General features: G+C 41.2%; 1 protein-coding gene and 1 long non-coding RNA gene across 2 annotated transcripts; one reads left to right on the forward strand and one right to left on the reverse strand.

Moving 5' to 3' along the window:
- The first annotated feature begins 929 nt into the window (after window positions 1–929).
- On the forward strand, window positions 930–2,336 carry etfbkmt (electron transfer flavoprotein subunit beta lysine methyltransferase). Its single transcript, XM_079294569.1, has 3 exons — window positions 930–1,435; window positions 1,516–1,646; window positions 1,950–2,336. The coding sequence occupies exons 1-3, from the start codon at window positions 1,152–1,154 to the stop codon at window positions 2,297–2,299; spliced, it is 765 nt and encodes a 254-aa protein (XP_079150695.1). The 5' UTR covers window positions 930–1,151; the 3' UTR covers window positions 2,300–2,336.
- A 2,833-nt stretch (window positions 2,337–5,169) lies between these two features.
- LOC306781096 lies at window positions 5,170–9,381 on the reverse strand. The gene is made up of 3 exons (XR_013772186.1): window positions 6,614–9,381; window positions 6,055–6,114; window positions 5,170–5,950 (listed from the first exon to the last, which is right to left on the reverse strand). It is a non-coding gene; the product is annotated as an uncharacterized lncRNA (long non-coding RNA).
- Window positions 9,382–21,388: the final 12,007 nt, after the last annotated feature.

A 21,388-nucleotide genomic window follows, 5' to 3' on the forward strand; every position in this document is an offset into this window, starting at 1 on the left:
AAAATAATCCCTGAGCAGGTCTGTAAGTGTGCTGGTTCTGGGCACAGGGGTCAGCTCTGGGTCACTACAATGCCAGGAAGAAAACTGTCCATTAAGTCTCCTCCACCTCCTCCATCAAAAAGCAATACCTTTACACAAGATGAGAACATAAGGGGTGCTGTAACAGCCTCAGGCCAGTACTGTCACCAGACAAACAGTGTGCAGCGTATGACACACACACACACACACACACACACACACACACACACACACACACACACACACATACACACACACACACACACACACAGGGTGTCGTTGTCACATTTAGAACCTACAATAGACTCTTAAATTCAAGATTAATGTTCACTATCACCTCTCACGACCCGTCTGGAAACTCTGTGCCATGCTTCAGTTTGATGCACAATACATATGCTGTTTATAGTTTATTTTACTTTTTTCGATTTTATGTTTTTTCCCCTTGTGTGTCCAGGTCTCATGTTAGATTGAATCTGTGTCTGGTTTTGGTTTTCTTCTTTTTGTGTTTGTGAATATTAAGACAACAATCTTAGGTTATTAATGGCATAATTCGATCAAAACAATTGTTTGACTGGTCACATTACACTGATGAAGATTGTAAAATAAGATAAAAGAGTGGCTGTTCTGCTTTTCATCGTCTTTTAATGAAATAAATATACATCAATATGGCTATATGCCTATCCTAGCTTCTGTTAATCGTCTAATGTAAGAATAGCTGGGGTGGTTCAGTTAACAGATATATTTATCATCATATAAAATAAGATCAACTTTACTTAATTGTACCACAGGGAATTTGTCTTGGGCTCCAAGCCGCTGCATCGCACGACACACTGTGACATAACGTTACTGTGTAGGAACCGTTTTCTAAGCGGAACGTCGATTGTGTGCTTTGTTTTCAGGGGGACCATGGAACTTACGTCCGACATTATTTTGCATCCGTGTAGAAAACAACCTTAAATAGTCCCATGACTCTCCGTGGAGCAGTCCGAGGATTTCACAAGTGTGTGATCTGTTATCCGTCAGTATTGTAATGTATAGAGGAGTTACTCTCTACTGACACCAACAGCAGCTATGCGGCTACTTCATAGCAATAACGCTAGTTAGCTAAGCAGCTAACCGTTTTCCAAGTGATCATGTTGGGACTTTTAACGCCCCAAACTCGTAATATTAAAGTGTTTATCAAAGCGTTTAAACACACAAACATACATAGGTGTTCCTCTGTCAGCTGCCAGTCTGAGTATATCCGCAGAATTATTTTAGAGAACACGGAGATAGTGGGGGAGCAGAGTTTGACCCCAGAGTTCAAACTGAGACTGTTCACCCCAAACTGCAGATTTTGGAGTGAAAAACCAGAGCTCTGGCCTTTTGATGACCCGTACTGGGCCATATACTGGCCAGGAGGACAGGCGCTCTCAAGGTACTATTTTAGCCCCACAATAAACAAATGTTTTACGTGTGTAAGGCACTGCTGTCTCTTACAGTGGCACCTCTGTGCAGATATCTCCTGGATAACCCTGCAGTGTGTCGGGGTAAAACTGTTCTGGATTTGGGGAGCGGCTGTGGAGCCTCAGCCATCGCTGCAAAACTATGTGGTGCTGCTCATGTAGTTGCCAATGACATTGACACTGGTATGCATCTATATTCATTTTTATTTTGACATCCAATGTTACATTAACAACAGCAATATACATCCACTGAATACAGAGACACTGCATTGTCATAGGGCCCTGTGGCAAACAATGTGCTGTTGGGCCCCTGTTACCACCACAGCCAGTCGTGGATCTTTTAACAACTGAAAAACAAAGTTCTCAACTCAAAATGCAAAGAGTCCAACAGAGTGTATTTTATTGTAGGTACATTAGACTCAAACATACAATAGTCTGGTCAGTCAGTGCAATAGAAGGTAAAGTTTTAACCTGTTTGTGTTACAGTTGCAGCCGTTGCGACCCACATAAACTGTGAGCTGAACGGCCTGGAGCCGCCTGTTTGTCTGACTAACAACGTGATTGGCTCACCACCCAAAGGCTTTGACCTGATCCTCCTGGGTGACATGTTCTACGACGAGGCCCTCGCCACCAGCCTTCACAGCTGGCTGGACCACTGCATCAACAGCCACGGCACCAAAGTCCTGATCGGAGATCCTGGAAGAGCCCGGTTTGAGGAACACTGCATCCGAAGACTCTTGCGGCAGCTGGCTCAGTTTGAGCTGCCTGAGTCCGTCAGAGAGGAGAACTATGGTCTGACCTGCAGCAGTGTTTGGTGCTATCGTCCTGAACTCTGAGGACCTGAGATGTGCTTTCTTGTTTGAATGTGTACTCGTTGGCTCATGTTTGATGACTTGTACACTCTTCATCATTTTTCTATATCTTATCCTGTAATAAATACTTAAAGACAGAGAGCTTGAGATACTTTTGATTTCTCACAAGGAAATACATTCATTTCCACCACAACCCGCAAGGACCGTGTGAGGTGTTGTGTGATTACTTCGTAGTTATCTTCTAGACTAAATGTCACTTAGCTGTGACTTGTTACCTTACAGAAAACTATGGTATTTCATAATTTGTTTTTTTTTACTTACATAATTAATGTTTAAGTGCAGAAATCACAATTTTTTGACATTGAGATCATTTTGAGAAAAATCATACAATAAGTCTATTAAGCCATACATCTGTAGCTGACAAAAAAGTCCTGGAATTAGTGGCTAATATGTTACATGTTACATGGGTAAATATGTAGTTCTGAAACAAAGATAATCATAATTGAATTCTGCATTGTTTAGTTTTACTGACTTTGGGGCTCCATAGCACACTCAACTGATTCCTGCTGTTATTTGTTGACCACAAACATTAAGCTTTTAGCCATAATAATCGTGCCATGCAACATTCCTGATCATTCAACATTTGAGGCTTTAGTAACAGTCTTATCTGTAAGTGACACTAAAACTACTGGGACTGTAGAGTTCCCTTCAAGTGATAAACATAATGTAGTGAGAAATAACCCAATGGGAAATCTGCGGTGAATATTCATCTTATTTTCTGAAAATAATTGTGTTTTCCCACTGCGGCAGTATTGTAAACAATCATGACTTTTTCACAAGCAAAAGTATCCGGGGACAGCCTGCATTAAGCACAGTTAGGGTTAGTTTAAGAAGAAGTAAAATCACAATCTAATGGAATGAACATGCTTGTGAAGAGGCATTTATTGAAGCGGAAAATAGACATATGCGATTCAAGTGTATTGCCCCCCAATATTGAAGGTCACTTCCTGGCGAGAAGTATATAAGTATATAGTTATTAACCTAAGTCTTGTTGTATGTAATAATCAGAGGCTGTGGTGGAAATTTATCAGGTTCTTTTCGTTATAACTTGTCTCACTTAAACCTGCATATACCAGCCTAACCCTGTTCCCACGAAAAGGCTGGGAAGGCCTTGGTGGGCCGACAACATCTGTGAGGGGGAGGGTGAAGGGAGAGGAGCCGAGATAACGCGCATACAGACTCTGCTTTGTCTTTTTATTGTTGTTAGATCTCCGAACCATCCGTGGGGAAAGAGCTCTATCCATTCAGCTGAATTATGATTGAAGTATCTGTTCATTAAATATGTTTTTAGTACTTTAAGAAGTTCCATCGTGATTATTTCTCACAAGAGAGGTTAGAGAGATTTTTTTTCCACCACAGAGGCCACTGATGCACCGTGGTTGGTATTTTACTCAGGCAGAGAAGAGTAGATTGTCCATACAGGATTCCGATTTTTCTTATTAATTTAAGTAAGCCAAACAAAACAAGAAAACAAACAAAAAGAACAAAGAAAATGCCTGTCTTACTCTGTCTCTCCTGTGCTGGTAAAAAACTATAGGCCCACCCCGGTGCATGCTGGTCCTACCTACCTACTCCTATATATAGCCACAGGTGCCCAGTGTTTACCCAAAGAACTAACAAACTAACTAACCCAAAACCTAGTACACTTAAACAACTAAAAATAATATAACGACTATTAAAGAGAAAAGGCAATCTTAATTTATCAAACAATCAATCTGTCCTAAATAAGCAAACATCTAGAATAATTCAACAATACCACTTTACAACTAGAGAAGTGAAACTTCAGCAAATCCACTCAGCTAAACTTATATAGTAGTTTATGATGAATACAGACTCCCTAAGATATTTTGCATTATGATAAAGATAGAAAGATCCATTGAAATGGGGTGTAAATGTTACCTTTAGAGCAGAGGTCTTCAACGTTTTTCAGGCCAAGGACCCCCAAACTGATAGAGATGGAGCAGGGACCCGGGATAGGGATAGGTACCTACTGCTGAACAGAATACCACTCCAGGTATCGGTAGCATACCACTCCAGGGATAGGTACATACCGCTGAACAGTAGCATACCACTCCAGGGATAGTTACGTACCACTGAACAGTATACCATCGGCCACTTTTCGATCTCAGCGCTACTGATCTGAGGTTATCCTCATGAGTTCAGTTAAGCCGGTCATTAAAGATTTTATGATTTTATTTGTTTTCTTCTAAACATGCAGTACATTGTGAGTTTTGTGATGTAATAAATGTCCCTTTATTATTTATCTTGAGAACATGTATTCAACTGCAACAACTATGTATTGAATGTGTTTTTTTATTTGTTAGACTCTTAACACTCTGCAATACGTGTCTGAGATTTGCTCTCTCTTTTGCCTACAGGCAAATAAATCAACATGGCAACTTTGTTCATTCATCAGACTCTGTATTATTTGATATTGACCAACAAACATTCACTTTCTTCTCCCGACAAGTCTTAGGAATTTTCCACAACAGGTGCAACAGGAATGCCGAGCCAGCCGAGGAGCAGATGTGTGTGGAAGGATGGGAATGGCTGGGAAACTTTAGCAGGTCACGATGCCAGTTGGTGCATAACTCGGAAGAAGACATTTAGGGGAGATTGGTGATTAATCAAACCCCCGGTGGTTAAACATATTGATGTAATTAAACATTTGGATATAATTGATAGCCCTAGTCTATTTAGATGGGTTACATTCTGCATCAAACTGCTTTGTAGACTTCAATAAAACAAGTTAGACATCAGAAACAAAGACAAGACAAACTTCAGAAGTTGATGTTTACTGCAGATCAAAAATGAGTTGGTCTTGAGAGCAACTGACCAGCCTTAGTCATACATCCTTTAATCCTTGTTCATGCTCCACCTTCTACGGGCTGTATTGTAAGTGCCCTCCTTTGAATACAGTCTCTGAAGTTGGTGAAATAACTAGACACCAAAATGTCCACCTTTCCGGGTACTTGCTGCTGAATTCACTCACTTTCTTTAAACTAATGGTGTCAGCACTCTTAACATAACCATTACCGCATGACCAGACATGCAACCTGCAATTCTAGACACCTTTTGGTATAAAAAAATATGTCTAAGATGAAAATATTGTAGAAAAATATTAATGTAGAAAAATATTTTAAAAATATATCACGCTAAAATAAACAGCATTTCAAAAAGTGAAATTTACAGGTAAAATATTGTGAGACATTAGGAATTGTATCTGAAGAGGGAGACTTGAAAGCTTTTACAGTCATGTAAACCAATGACAATTTTATGTACAAACTGATGAGAACACGTGACCCTTATGTATTAGTAACTGTTGGCAAAACTGTAAACTTCCAATGGGTCCTTGAATGTACAGTACAAAAATACAAAGACATTTCTGTAACAATCTTGGAGGCAAATTTATCAAACGAAAAATTTCCACCACAGAAGACAATATTTTACTCAAAAATGGTCCGTTGCCAACAAACTTCCCTCCGTCATGTTATTTATCCACATTTGGCTGAATCGCCTTCATGTATTTCTCCTGAAACGTATGGAAGAGGCTGTAGGTCTTGGGAATGGCAGAGGGAAATGAACGCTCATTCTCAGCAATTGGATACCATGAACCTACGGAGCAGTACATTTATGAAGTTATAAAAAACTGTAATCACCGTCTAAATAGTAATAAAGACAGACAAAATAATAATTAATGTATAAACTCTATTCATTACCTCTCGCCACGACAGTTTTGTTGTGGCTGTTGTCCTTTCCTTCAACAAGATCAGGCTTTCCTGAAAAAGAAATACATATTTCTTTAAAACAAAGCATTAAAGCATTACAGAATACACAATCACGTGAAGTATGGACAGGAACCCCCTTTTACAAGGTAAAACTTCAAGATTTCTGGGCTCACGTATCTGGACAATGCAGTGGAGTTTGGCAAACATATTGCCTTTTGCAGACATAAAAAAAATAATAATAATTCTGCTCACTACGGTCAACATTGTGGCTTTACTTTGTGGAGGAAAATGTACAACAAAATATTTTTAGATGTATGTTAATGTGATTTAATCAAGCCGCTCCCCTTTTGGTCTTTACTAGCGGGGCTAGCAAAAGACGCTGTTGAGATGCATTGTGTGACATGTAGACTGAAGTGTTCTTGGATCTAACAAATATGTAAATCTCGGCCTCTGTTGCATTCAATTTTGACCACACAAGTCCCCCAACTTTCTGAAAGGTGAAATACTGAAATTGCTGTAGCACCACTTTAATCTCAATATTAGGATTTACCTCGAACAGGATCCGTGGTTTCCTTTATCCCATTGGATCCGAAGTTAAAGGAAACGGGTAAGACGGTGAACTTCAGGGCATCGTTGTTGGCATTTCTTCCATTTTCATCGTTATTTCTCTCCAGATCAGCAGGCTGGTTGAGCATGAGAGTGCGTTTCTCCATCTTCTCCTCTTCACATTCGAGTTCTTCAGTGAGTGACCTTCTCCAACTAAGACTCGTGCAGGGCTTAGTTTTTATTCTTAAGATCCTGAGGATCACTGGCAGCTCCTCAGTGTCGGCAGGGCCAATTGTACCAGCTTTCTTGTGACTCCGCTTCGATGAAGAGGCAAAAGTACACTTCTGTGCTTTTAGCACAGAAGTGCCAGGCCTGATTTTAGCTGGACAACGAACCTTCCATTTTTTGCAAAGCCGTTTGACTGAATATTTCCATGTTTGCACAGTTTTAATGGTCTCTCTCTTCAAGGGACTGATACTCACAGTGAGAACTTTTGGAGGCTTTAGTACTGCATCAGAGGCAGCCTCTGGAGGGGAGATATGGTCCGTTCTACTGCCAATTAAAACATGCTTGTCTTGTGGTGTTGAGCCAAACAGAACCAGTTCTACAGTTCTACAGTTCGAGGCTGAAGGTTTGCCATGAGTTGCATGAACACAAACCTTGCCACGTTTTGAAGCACTCTCCAGGATAGGCTTTGAGTTCACATCAACAAGGGATTTGCATTTCTTTGGCTTCTTCAAGACTGGTAAAAATGTATCAGGACAACTTGATCTCTTTCGTTTACCACTCGAAGTTTTCTGTCGGACAGCCGTCGCACTTATTTGAGTTTGTTCTTCTTCAGTTTCCAATGATGACTCAGCCACACTTGTAGACGTCAATTGAACTTGTCCCAAATTTTCGACGAGGTCTGTCGTCTGGCTGGCCACTTCACTTCTGGAGATTTTTCCAGTTTTTTTGTCACTTCCGACCGAAGTACATGGCTGCATATTTCCTGTCGATTTGAACTGATCTGGTACACATTCCACTTCAGGGTCTGACTGAATTTCAGTGTCATTTCTGGAGATTTTATTTGTCTCTTTCTGGCCTGAACTGCCTGACTGACCACTTTCTGTCAATTTCACCGTAGCTTGTTCAGAATCATTTTCAAAGTCTGGCATTTGGTTGGGAATTTCACTTTCACTGCTGGGCAGATGATCTTCATCATCATCACTTATGAATACGATGCTTGACTGGCTACTATTTATGCTTATCTGGTCAATGTCCTTCGGGTCTTTGTCAGAATGTGGGTCATCATCTTCAGGAAAGTCAAAGTTGTAACTGAATACATTGAATATCTCAGGCCAATGAAATGTGTCAACGCTCTCCCCACCCTTCGTTTGATTCTCTCCTTCTGGAGCAGAGTGGAATTTACTGTCAGACCTGAACGCATCTTTCTCCTGTACTGCAATCACTTCATTGTCAAGGGTCTTTGCAGTGATATCTTCATGACTTTGCTTGATATTGCACTGGCATTTACTCAGAGATGAGGAGTTTGTCCCCAAAATTGTTTCCTTCCACATTTCAATGCAGCAAACCTCTTCTATTGGACAGAATGTCTTGTTCTCCTGTTTTGAGTTACTCAATGTGGCATCGATAACCTTAGGTAGCTCACCCTCCACAGAGCTATTCAAGGCTCTTTCTGGCTCAGAGTCCATGTCCATACTTGGCAGATTGCTTTGTGCTTGCTCAAAGATAACTTTGGCATCTTCTGGAGGAAAAACTTGGATTTTAAATGAGTATGGGTCACTGGAATCAGCGGCCTCCGTTTTATTAGGAGAGGCAGTTTGTGTTGAAGTTGCTTCAACAGAGGAGTCGTGTTTGTCTTCACTAGGGTCAACTTGTTTAAGCTGCGTTGCTTCAACAGAGGAGTCGTGTTTTTCTTCACTAGGGTCAACTTGTTTAAGCTCCGTTGCTTCAACAGAGGAGTCGTGTTTTTCTTCACTAGGATCAACTTGTTTAAGCTCCGTTGCGTCAACAGAGTTGTCGTGTTTTTCTTCACTTGGGTCAACTTGTTTAAGCTCCGTTGCTTCAACAGAGGAGTCATGTTTTTCTTCACTAGGGTCAACTTGTTTAAGCTCCGTTGCTTCAACAGAGGAGTCGTGTTTTTCTTCACTAGGATCAACTTGTTTAAGCTCCGTTGCGTCAACAGAGTTGTCGTGTTTTTCTTCACTTGGGTCAACTTGTTTAAGCTCCGTTGCTTCAACAGACGAGTCATGTTTTTCTTCACTAGGGTCAACTTGTTTAAGCTCCGTTGATGACAACATCTTGTTTGACACCTCATTTACACTTTGTGCAGAAATTCTGTCGTCTGTCTCGGCCTGATCTGGCTGACTGTCACTCTTGAGCCTAAGAAGATGATGCTTCAGAGATTGCGGGAAGTCAAACTCTTTGTCGATGTCATCAAGCTGCTCATTGACATTCAACCATGATGACTTGTAGGGCAGTTCTGAATAAACTTCCTTATCTTTGAGGACATGATGGCTTTCGAGATGCTTCCCAAAGCAGCTCTTAACCTGTGACATAATTTCAGACTTTAGCGTTACATGTTCCTTGCAGAATTGTTTTACATCAGCCATTAAAGTATTGTACATTCCGGACTTGAGTGCATATTTCAAGTTTTCAGGGTCGCCATCCCAAAACATGGTCAATAATTTGTATATAGTACCACACATTGTAAAACCCTTTAACTCCATCTGAGTTTTTTCAGTATCCTGTATGTACTTAGTTAATGAGACTGCTGGCCATGATGTTGTTGGGACTGAGGAAAGCTCTAAAACCCCCTTTGTATCTATTGGCGTCTCACTTTTGTCCTTATCACCATTTTGGCTCACTGGCGCTTTGAAGGCTACTGATTGTTGAGCAGTTGGTGCAACACGCTGGTGTACTTGAGTGTCAATATCCACTTTAGATCTTGCTTCAACTGTACATAACTGTTTTTGCAGCAAGTCTTGGGGCCCAGCGGAAGAGGACGATGACATAAAAGTACAATCATTGGATGCTGCTAAATGCTCATTTGCATATTTGTTGGACCTCATTTGGTTTGGGTTTTCTGGGTGAAGATAAGGTCCCACTTTCAGAGACCCAATCTGCCGTTTTGTTGGTGACATAAATAATTTCTCAGAGTTACTCAAAGATCCATCTGTTGCGGTGGCCTCAGACAACTGACTGATGGGGTTAGAACTGGTCCGTTTGCTGGCAACCTGGTAGCTTTTCTGTGACAGTGGTTGCACAACAGCAACAGCTCTGCGACCAGGAGATGAGTGAAGGGAGCTCGCATTTGCATTACATATTTCAGTGACAGTTGATGTCACAGGTTGGATATTTTGCTTTTGTCCGGAAGGTGAACGAGTATGCACTTGAGGTCGACCATCTGAGCAAGCAGTGAACGGCGTACGTAGATAGTCCTCAATTCTTGCGATAGTTTGGCATCTGAGCATTTCCTGTCGTGCACCAATAGTAGGAGTTAAGGGAGAATCATTTGGCTTTGACAAGGAAAGGTTGGTTTCATACTGCCTGTTATATGAATTTGAGTGAATGGAAGAGGTGGCCTCTCCCCCATTGGTATGTGTTGAGTACTGTGGAGAAATCTGACCCGTGCTGGAAACGCAAAAATTGTGTCCACTTGATGATGAGTTTGTTGTTTTGCTGTCGTTTCTGAAAGACTGAGCGATAGCCTCATTATAACTTGGTGGGGTGAAGCCATGCCGAGTACCATTTTGTCTGTGATTGTTGTTCTGAGCAGTCTGTCTCTGGTGTGCAGCAGCAGGACACAAAGTGACAATGTAAGCCACCTCTCCATCTTGAGGCGAGGTAGCTGTTGATGGAGCAGGTTTAATCGACTCTCCATTCAAGTTGTAACTATTCCGATCCCTACAATGATGGCGATCAGACACATTAGCATTCTGTGTCCTTACTGGTTGTTTTCCATGAACTCCAACTGATTGGTTCCAATTTGCCGAGTTGTCTTGCTGAGAGTATACGTTTGCTAGCGTCACGTTGGGTGGACTCTGGGTCGATGAATTCTGCGCAGAGTTCTGATGAAAATGTAGTTCATAAGTGGCCTGCAAACTAGGGTTTCCACTTCGCAAATTAGTAGTTGAGTGTTGCAGATAGTTGTTCCCTCCAGCTGTCTGCTGAAAAGGAACTTCCTGATGAGAAACTGCTGAGGTCTGCCAATTTGATGGCTGTATTTTAGAGTGTGCTCCATAGTGGTGAGTGACTTTAGCAATTTGTGGGGGTCGGACTCCTGTTTGTGCCGTCATATACTGGTTTGACATATTTGCAGTACCAGTTTGATTCCTCATTATGTCATAGCTAAACTGAGAAGCAGCCTGTGTAGATTGTGAAGGTGATCCAACCTGTTGGAACTGCCCATTGATCCACGCAAAAGACATAATTGTTGTCCTCCGTTGATGTGAAAGGTGAAGGAGGAAACGTTCCTGAAAGACAAAAATATGAAAGTTGTCAAAACATCTGTGGCAAAATGTTAAGTACACAATCTTACATCTAAAAAAAAAAGAAAAAGATCAATCAGGTGGTTGCACAGTCCTGTTTTTAAGCTGCGAGGCCGACTAGGGTTGGGTATCGTTTGGGTTTTTTCCGATACCGGTGCTAAAACGGTGCCTGAACCGATACTTTTTCCTTCAAATTTAACAATATATTAACTGTTTAAAGTATACTATAAATATAAATAAATACAAAACACTTTGCTTCAAACTACAGCTTCAAACTTTTTAACTATGAACAATATATTAACTGTTAACAGTTTACAGTATACTTAAATAAATACAAAACACACACACACACACACACTACAGCTTCAAACTTCAGCAATTATTTTGCAGAAATATGAGCATATTTTCCTTCTCTGGCAAAATACGACACGTCTCATGACTTATTTTACCAGTTGGTGGCAGTAATGCGCCAATTCGTCGTTTGCTAAACGCCAGTTGGTCTCAAAGAAGAAGAAGCTTTCACGTGCCTGTGTTGTTGTGCTTATGAGCGACAGCGCTAAGTACCCCGTTGTAATAATACCATGAGTGAGGAGCGGAGGACCGAGTACTGCTGCCAGGACGGAGTCATCAGGGTAGTGTAAAAAAAGTATTTAAAATCGGCTCAGGCACCGAAAGGAAGCACCGAAATCTGCGTTGCGTTTCGGTCCGGTAGATACCGGACGTATAGGAACCGGTGCCATATTGGCACAGAGTTTCGGTACCCAACCCTAATTAACATGGCAACTTTGTTCATTCATCAGACTCTGTATTATTTGATATTGACTAACAAACACTCACTTTCTATTATATTCTCATCTTTGTGAAAATAAATATCTTAAATATTGTAGTTTACATGGAAGACTACAGCCCAAAGTTCTTTGCTTTAAGTATTCTTGAAGTTCTTTAATTAATAAATGGAAAGCAAAGTTATATTTGTCTCATCCCCTTTTCTTTGCTTTCTTTACACAAACTACAGGTAGCCTACAGATCGGATCTAACTATCTCTGCGACTTCCTGTTATGTCCTCTGAAGGCTGCTGAAAAGCGTTCGATTTGATCGCAGTTTTTTGTCATGATCTCGTCTACTTTCCAGGCGATCATGCAAAGAGCCAATAGCTTTGGCTGGTCCCAGGTCTGATGGACATGGATTATCCTACTCCAGCAGTGTCTCCACGACTCACTTAAAACCAGCATGTTTGAAGCCTCAGTAGGAGAGGATGAAATCTGTACAGTTGGCCCCCATGTTGTTAGACACATGAACGGCCCCTAACGTTAACAGTTTCACTTTCAAATACAGGAGCTGCAAACAAACAGCAGGCTGCAGTAGTGCAAAAGTGAAAAGTGGTCTTGTCAGTACATCCGAAAACCGTGCCGCGAGTGTGTCTGTTGTGTCAAAGCTAATAGGTTTAATATCCTACACACAGTATGTCATGCTTCAAAACTAGGCTATTGCTATTCCTGCTTTCTGTCATAATGTAAAAATTGAGAATAGTGAGAATTTAGAGAGACAAAAGTAAAGAAAAAGACAAACTGCTTTAATTTCACATGGACATGAGTGATAAAACGTTTGAACCACAGATGGTCTTCCTCAAGTGAAAAAGTAAATCGGTGATGAAACATCACAGCCTGAACGAGTATATCTCAGAGAGATAAGAGACTGATTCGGCCACTTCTCTAATATTATCTTCATGCGATTGGAGACTTGGATGTGATGAATGATCAAAAGGACACTTATCTATAGGTTGACACTCTTTACATTTACTTTTGTAAACAACAGACACCTATGCGATTTGATTGATTTACTTATTGGTGTACTTGAATGAGTATAAACCCAATGTAATTTGTGATGCAATGGAAATCTTATATTCTTATAAGTAAACTGTTTCATAACTTATTGTTCAAACTATCACAAGCTTGCATTAAATAACTTGTGATCCATGCAGCAGCTGACTGCCTGCACACATTCTCTTCTTCTTGCTATATATATATATATATATATATATACAGCAGCTGGCCCAACACCACCTACGCCTATGGGGCGGAGCCGTGCAAGCTGCAACACAAAGATAAGGGCATATATATATATATATATATATATATATATATATATATATATATATATATATATATATATATATATATATATATATATATATATATATATATATATATGATCTGACGTTAAACTCATATCAAGCAATGCTGAGGCTGCATCTATGTGTTTCGCCTGTTGTACACGCTCGACACGTCTCTGGTACCGACTGCTGTCACGGGCCGATGAAGCTTCGGTAACCGTCTCATGTCCAAGTTTAATTTATATTTCCTTTATTAAATACTGTTCACAAACGAATTTGTAAATAAAATCACTGACCACTTATAAAGTGATCCGCACATACTCTAGTGTACGCCAAATTCCATTCCTTTATATGTCGAGAGATGCGTGACAGCCATTTCTCGCGTCGTCGCTTGGATAGCTCCTTCGTGTCATTTCCTTGATGTGTAATGACCGCTGGCCAACGAAAGAGTGATTTCTTGTCTATCAGCTCTGCTGCCACAACCAAAGACAGCACAAAAGTTCACCATGATCGATAGGTTATGCGACTCAGCCGTGCATGCCAGTGGCTTTGTGTGTACTCCAACATGGCCGACAGCTAAACTGTGACGTCACACGAGACCACTCCATACAACTCTGTGTGACTTCTACACATTTGTGGTCTCTGTAGAACTGCGCCTCTTCTTGAAAGAATAAATCATTTAAAAGACAAGTTTCACAACATTCTTCATTTCACCTTAAAAAGACTCAACAGCTGGCTAAATAATTTCCCACCACAGTGATTACACTAGTGGAGTTGAAATAATTCCAGTCATAGCACGTGAGCCCTTGTTGCTGTACTTCATCTCATTGGAGCAGAGGCTGCAGTTAGCATACCCTGCCTTATCAATGCATTTAAAACACAGTGACAGCAGGAAGCTGTACTGCTCTCTCTTCACGTCTGTTTAGACCTCCACCTTTTTATCCAGGCCCAGCTCCACCTTTATCATTCCCAGCTCCACTCACAGCTCAGCCCTGCGTCAAGCTGCGCTACACAATCAGCCTGGACTGAACCGGAACAAGGGGGGCTGCATGTTTCATCACGTCACGGTGTAGACATCTTAACGCTGATTGGCCAAGACTCGACACATCAAATACGTTTTATTGCAAATATCACGAGATCACCTTTTCTCACTCCAATCTGAGAAACAATGGCTGGCCAGTTGACCCCCCCCCCCCCCCCCCCCACCCCAGCAGGAGTAGGCTACCGCACATATATGTTACTCTACGTGAGCGACCCTTTGGTTACACTCAGCAAGCTGCTCATCCTTTGAGTCATAGATATGAAACTCGTAACGTTGGTCAAGTCGTGAAATTGTGGAGCCACTGACAAGCATGCAAATCATTTACTTAAATGATAATCAGGGAAACTGCATCGATTGCACGCGCTAACAGTGTAGCAACGACAGGCGGTTTTAACGTAAGATAACTTAAATAAAAATGTCTTTACGAGTCACTGCAATGCATCAATATCATCTCCTCGCACACACACACACACACACATATATATATATATATACCGGCGGCCTGTTGTGGCTCTCTACACCGCCCAAAAACAATGCTACCATGCCGTACAATTGAGCTGCTGGCTAACTTACATTTAGGGTCCGAATTCAACGTGGACGTTCGTAACACCCGGAGAGCCGTGCAGCGACGCTTCTCTCTTTCATTACTTTCACAAATCAAGAAGCCAAGCGGAGGACAGGGAAATCCTCCCAGCGTGTTGAGATTCAACCGATTACGCCTCACCTCTGTTTCGCACTGATGTGTGATGTAAGCTGCAAGAGGACCCTCCTGCCTCCGCATCCACCGGGTTAGAATGGGGGCGGGGACTTCAACGCTGAGGAATTCTACCTTCTTCTTCTTCTTTTTTGGTTTATGGCGGATGGCATCCAGTGAAAGGTGCATTACCGCCACCTACTAAATTGGAGTGTGGACCCGATAACCTGTCCCCTTACAAAAAATATACAAAAAAATAAAAACAAACTAAACAAAATAAAATAAAGCAAAAAACAAAACAAAACAAAAATGAGTTCTCCCTTTCAGCGACTTAAATTATTTTTGCTCAATCCTGTTTCTTTCACATATTGTAGTATGTTTCCTGCCCCCAAGGTTAATGCATCTTTTAGATTTATTTCCTCCACTCCCAGCCTCCTCTTCAACCTGTCTCACTCAAGTGAGAATTTATGACAATGACATATGATATGGTCTACAGTTTCTGGTATTTGGCAGTGCTCACATAGTCCTGTTGGGTGTTTATTTATTAGTTGCATTGTTTTGTTCAGCCTTGTGTGCCCAATCCTCAGTCTGGTTAACACGTTTTCCTCTATGGTGCTTCTTCTGGTTGGCCTCCCTTTGCCAATTTATTTCTGAACAGCATAAAGATCCTGTGTCTCCTACATCCCAACTGTGCTGCCATTCCTTAATAATATTCATTTTGATTATTGATTTAGCTTCTGCTTTGCTGAATAAAATGTCTGTCTTGTGCTGACTTCCTAATGCTTGTTTTGCTAGTTTATCTACTCTTTCGTTTCCTTTCACCCCTCTGTGTGCTGGTACCCACATAAATTATACAAAAATACCCATATTCTTGAGTCGGAACAGTGTTTCATATATTTCATCAATTAAATCCTGCCTGCTATGAGATGTGACTGATTGTAATGAGGATAATACTGAACTGGAATCTGAACAGACAACGACCTTTTCGATCCGAACCTCCTCTACCCACTGCAGTGCTGTTATAATGGCCAACGTCTCAACTGTATAAACAGACAGATGATCTGATGTTCTCCTTTTGACTTCATTTTGCAAGGTTGGTATAGTGACTGCAAAATCAGTTCTACCTGTATCAGGATCTTTAGATCCATCTGTGTATGCTGGAGTAAATGACTGATATGTTGTCTGTAGTCTATCCATCACCACTCCAGCCATGTTATCAATATCTTTAAATGCCTGGGTTTTGTCCAAAAAATAATTATCAACTGCCACTGAGGGAAATAGCCACAGTGGTGTAGTTGAGAACGGTATTGTAAGAGTAAATGTTATCTGATCCAATGACATATTTCTTGCTAATTTTCCACTGCTCCATATAAAACATTCCTGTTTGGCCCTTTCTCTTTCCCAACATGGCAGAAGCACCTTTGTAGTTGGATGATTATCTCCAGAATGTCCTTGCAGATTGACCCAGTAATTCATAGCTAAAAGCTTGCGTCTCAAATGCAGCGGCATTTCACCCACCTCCACCTGAAGAGCAGTCACGGGACTGGTTTTAAAAGCACCACAACACAGTGTCAGAGCTTGGGATTGTAATACTTCCAGATTCTTTCGTGAAGTATTTGCAGCTGATCCAAATACTACACAACCATAATCAAGAACTGATCTCATCAAAGCGGGATAAATATTTTTTATTGCAGACCTGCTGGCTCCCCATTCTGACCCTGTCAGACACCTCATTACATTTAAAATCTTTTTACATTTCATAACTATCCTCTGAATATGCTCATTCCAAGTTAATTTATCGTTGAGCACACACCAAGAAACCTAAAAACTTTCACCTGCTCAATCTTTTGCCCGTACATCTTTATCTGGGCATCAACTCCCCTCTTTCTAGTAAACATGATTGTTTTAGTTTTTCCCACAGAAAAATTGAATCCCCATGAATAAGACCATCTTTCTACCACATTCACAGCCTCTTGTACTTTCCCTTTAATATGATTTATGTTCTTCCCCCTCTTCCACAGTGCTCCAACATCAGCAAATAGGGATCGCCCAATATCACCCCGAACTTGAAGAAAAACATAAGTTATCACCATTTGAGCGAACTGGGCCTTTGTCCCTCGCTCAATCATCATGGTCATCATCTGAGCCAGTTGGAGACTTGCCATGAACCCCATCTCTCTGACCATACTCCTCTGGCACTGCCTTCTCAGGATGGGTACGATGCAACATGCTGTCAAGAAGAGTTGAGCCCACAGAGCTGCCTCGAAAACATGCATACACGATCAGGGGAAGGTCAGGATATAAAAAGCATATACTCAGAAATCAATAGTAAAAGTGTAATCAAAAGATAAGGTTCATGATCATTATATAACAAAATGTTTAATCAATATGTAACAAATGTTTAATGCATAGAGTGATTTAACAACTGTAAAAACTGATTAACAAATGTTCTGCGTGACCGGAGCCGAGATGTAGGAAAAGTGTTTTGTCATGATGAGTCAGCAGAAAGAGTGAAGTTAGGAACAGATGTTTATGGGTGTGGATCGGAAAAGACTGTTGCAGGAGATGAGTCATAGAGGCATGATGTAGGATAAGTCTGAACTTGTCTGGACATGTCCATAACCAAACGCCCACAAGTGGGTGGGGGAATGAGATCATGTGTTGGAGAGACAGCCCAAATTATGAATAAAAGGAGACGCTTGCAAGCTGCAAACTGGGATTTCTACACAAGCGCCGTCCAAGTGCGCTGAGGAGGAGATACGGACGATCGCAACTGATGTATTGAGGACTTCGTCTCTGTTCACGGAAAGAAGACCGCTGTTTGTGGACAATAAGATTTAAAGACTGAGGTTTTCCTCTCCCCACTCCCCAATCTTTTAATAGAGAGCCGAGTCAGTAAGTAGCCCCGTATCGGGCCAGAAGTACCCCAGGATCTAACAATGCCAATAGAAAAGCTACATTTAAAACTACTAATGCCTGCTTTCACCAATCATCCCCCATTTTCCCAACATTAGGTCAAGCCAATCCCATGACCACCCCTCCTTGCCAGTGTGACGCACACACAATGTATGGTCACATTTTTGTTTATTTGATTAATATTTGATACAACGAATTTCTGTGATTTTGGTAATCATAATAAAATTTCCTCAGAAGTGTATTTCTACCTATGCCCAGTAGGTAACAGTGCAGCGCTGTGGTTTCGCCTCGCCACACCGGACTTGTATGTACGCTTGCAGCGTCTTCTCATAGCTCGAGAAGACGTTAAATGAGAGAAGGCACACGTTTGCCTGCCTCATCATTTTTCCTGTTTTTTTCAAGTCATTGACATGTAACGTTAAAGTGCACCAAATATGATATATAAATTGGGGAAATTAAACTATGGTATTGTTGTATTAGCTTTTTGCAAAGATATGTTAACATGTAACCCACAGTTGCACACCCAAAGCTTCTTTTAAGTGTGTTTATACTGGATGTTATAGAACTTTCCAGAAATTCAGAACATCGCGTTTCTAAAGTTTTTATTTTGTTTGTTTTGCAGTCACTCGTCACCACCAGCCAGACGCTGCAGTCAAGTCCTCTTTTAAGGTGTTGTCAATGGTCAATGGTATGCCGCCGTTCAGCGGTATGTACCTATCCCTGGAGTGATATGCTACTGTTGTTCAGCGGTATGTACCTATCCCTGGAGTATGCTACTGTTGTTCAGCGGTATGTACCTATCCCTGGAGTATGCTACTGTTGTTCAGCGGTGTGTACCTATCCCTGGAGTATGCTACTGTTGTTCAGCGGTGTGTACCTATCCCTGGAGTATGCTACTGTTGTTCAGCGGTGTGTACCTATCCCTGGAGTATGCTACTGTTGTTCAGCGGTGTGTACCTATCCCTGGAGTATGCTACTGTTGTTCAGCGGTGTGTACCTATCCCTGGAGTATGCTACTGTTGTTCAGCGGTGTGTACCTATCCCTGGAGTATGCTACTGTTGTTCAGCGGTGTGTACCTATCCCTGGAGTATGCTACTGTTGTTCAGCAGTGTGTACCTATCCCTGGAGTATGCTACTGTTGTTCAGCGGTGTGTACCTATCCCTGGAGTATGCTACTGTTGTTCAGCGGTGTGTACCTATCCCTGGAGTATGCTACTGTTGTTCAGCGGTGTGTACCTATCCCTGGAGTATGCTACTGTTGTTCAGCGGTGTGTACCTATCCCTGGAGTATGCTACTGTTGTTCAGCGGTGTGTACCTATCCCTGGAGTATGCTACTGTTGTTCAGCGGTGTGTACCTATCCCTGGAGTATGCTACTGTTGTTCAGCGGTGTGTACCTATCCCTGGAGTATGCTACTGTTGTTCAGCGGTGTGTACCTATCCCTGGAGTATGCTACTGTTGTTCAGCGGTGTGTACCTATCCCTGGAGTATGCTACTGTTGTTCAGCGGTGTGTACCTATCCCTGGAGTATGCTACTGTTGTTCAGCGGTGTGTACCTATCCCTGGAGTATGCTACTGTTGTTCAGCGGTGTGTACCTATCCCTGGAGTGGTATGCTGTTGTTCAGCGGTATGTACCTATCCCTGGAGTATGCTACTGTTGTTCAGCGGTGTGTACCTATCCCTGGAGTATGCTACTGTTGTTCAGCGGTGTGTACCTATCCCTGGAGTATGCTACTGTTGTTCAGTGGTGTGTACCTATCCCTGGAGTGGTATGCTGTTGTTCAGCGGTATGTACCTATCCCTGGAGAGGTATGCTGTTGTTCAGCGTTATGTACCTATCCCTGGAGAGAAAAGCAGAAAATCGTCACATTGAGGAAACAGCAAATTATTGATGTTTTTTCTTAACAAATTCTATATCTAATGGTCTATCTAATATCTCTATTTCTGTTGATTGGCTTATGTACACATACTAAAAGTAAATTTTCTTTTTGGGCCTCTCCCCTGCTCCTGAAGGGAGACCTGGAGGAAGCCTGAAGCCTGTGTCCTCAGGTTTTAGTGCTACAACAACAAGTAGCCTACTAGTAGTACTACTACTACATGGCAATAAATATGTTTAGATGATGCTTTTATCCAAAGCAACTGACAATATTCAACCACAAAAAGAGAGAGAATCATGCAACTTCATCACATATGCTGACCGTGCTTCATTTACTAATACTACTACTATACTACCGATGATGATGGTTGAAATCATTAGGACTATTTTGCTTTCATCGTCAGCTTAGCTAAACAATATAAAATGAGAACAAATATAAGCTGCAGTTGGAAAGAGAGAGTGTTTGAGTGAGAGACTGAGAGAAAGTGGGAGGAGACGGTGTGTGTGTGGATATCTTTGCGCGATTCACCTTAACATTCGCCATACTATACAAGTAAGTGGCTGACATATGCTGTCAAAATATGACATATGCTGGTCTCTCCCATGGTTTTTTTTTGTAGAAGATCTTATATGAAAAAAAAAAATCCAATAAATGGATCTTGTGGGGGAGATTGTTTTCTCAACCAATGTTTCCAAGGTCAAGAAAAAACTTAAAATCTTAAATAATAAAATGATAAATGCATTAAACCTTTTGATGTTTTTGTTCACCATCCTGATCAGAGTAGGACTTGAGCCATGTTAAGACTATAGACACTGTTAGACATGTTGGAGTGTTTTTGCGAAATTGTGATGCCCCTACACAGAATGCCCTGGTTATTAGGTGTTAACAAGCACCTTAAAAACAAATAAAAATTCAGAAAAACAAAAATAAAATCGAGAGAGCACCATATGCACCATTTCCCATTAGCCTTTCAAAAAACTGCTTTACCGGTCTGAAGTGTAGCTTGACAATCACTTTTCCGGATGTAAAAAGGTATATACTTGTTCTGATCGTTTTTTTTCAAGATCTCAATATCAATAACTTTTTTGGAGAATGATGTGTAGTGTGGCTTGTCATAAGTCAGTGTGAGTATACGACGAGGTTCATCCACCACATTTATACACCGCAGGAGCGGTGCATAACGGTCACCCACTAGTTGATGATCCACTATTAACATGAATATTGAAACCCAGTATCCCAGCCAACTGCCCTTTAAATGTTAAAGTAGTTCCTTTCGCCCCCCTTAAAGTAGATGCGATTTGTAATTTGCCCAGAACGATGGGCTTTGCTAATTTTGTCCTGAAGTTTCATGTTATTATTTGAGTATACCCCAAATGAAGCGTAACGAGGTCATTTTTTTATTTATTGGTTTATTTGATGAGGAACAGTGCACATTAATAAAAACATTTCTGTAAATGCGCCAGTTAGCCAAAAGGCTATTTTTCCCAAGAGGCAGATGTTACAAAATAAACCTAAAAACAGAATGTAAGATTATGCATATATGCAAAAAAATAGCTGAAATACAAATTCAGTAGACCAAGTAGGGAGGCTACCATTTTACATTGCCTGTTATACTAATCATATACACTCCATGTAGACTTTG

Source organism: Melanostigma gelatinosum, assembly GCF_949748355.1.
Source record: "Melanostigma gelatinosum genome assembly, chromosome: 1".
NCBI lineage: Eukaryota > Metazoa > Chordata > Actinopteri > Perciformes > Zoarcidae > Melanostigma > Melanostigma gelatinosum.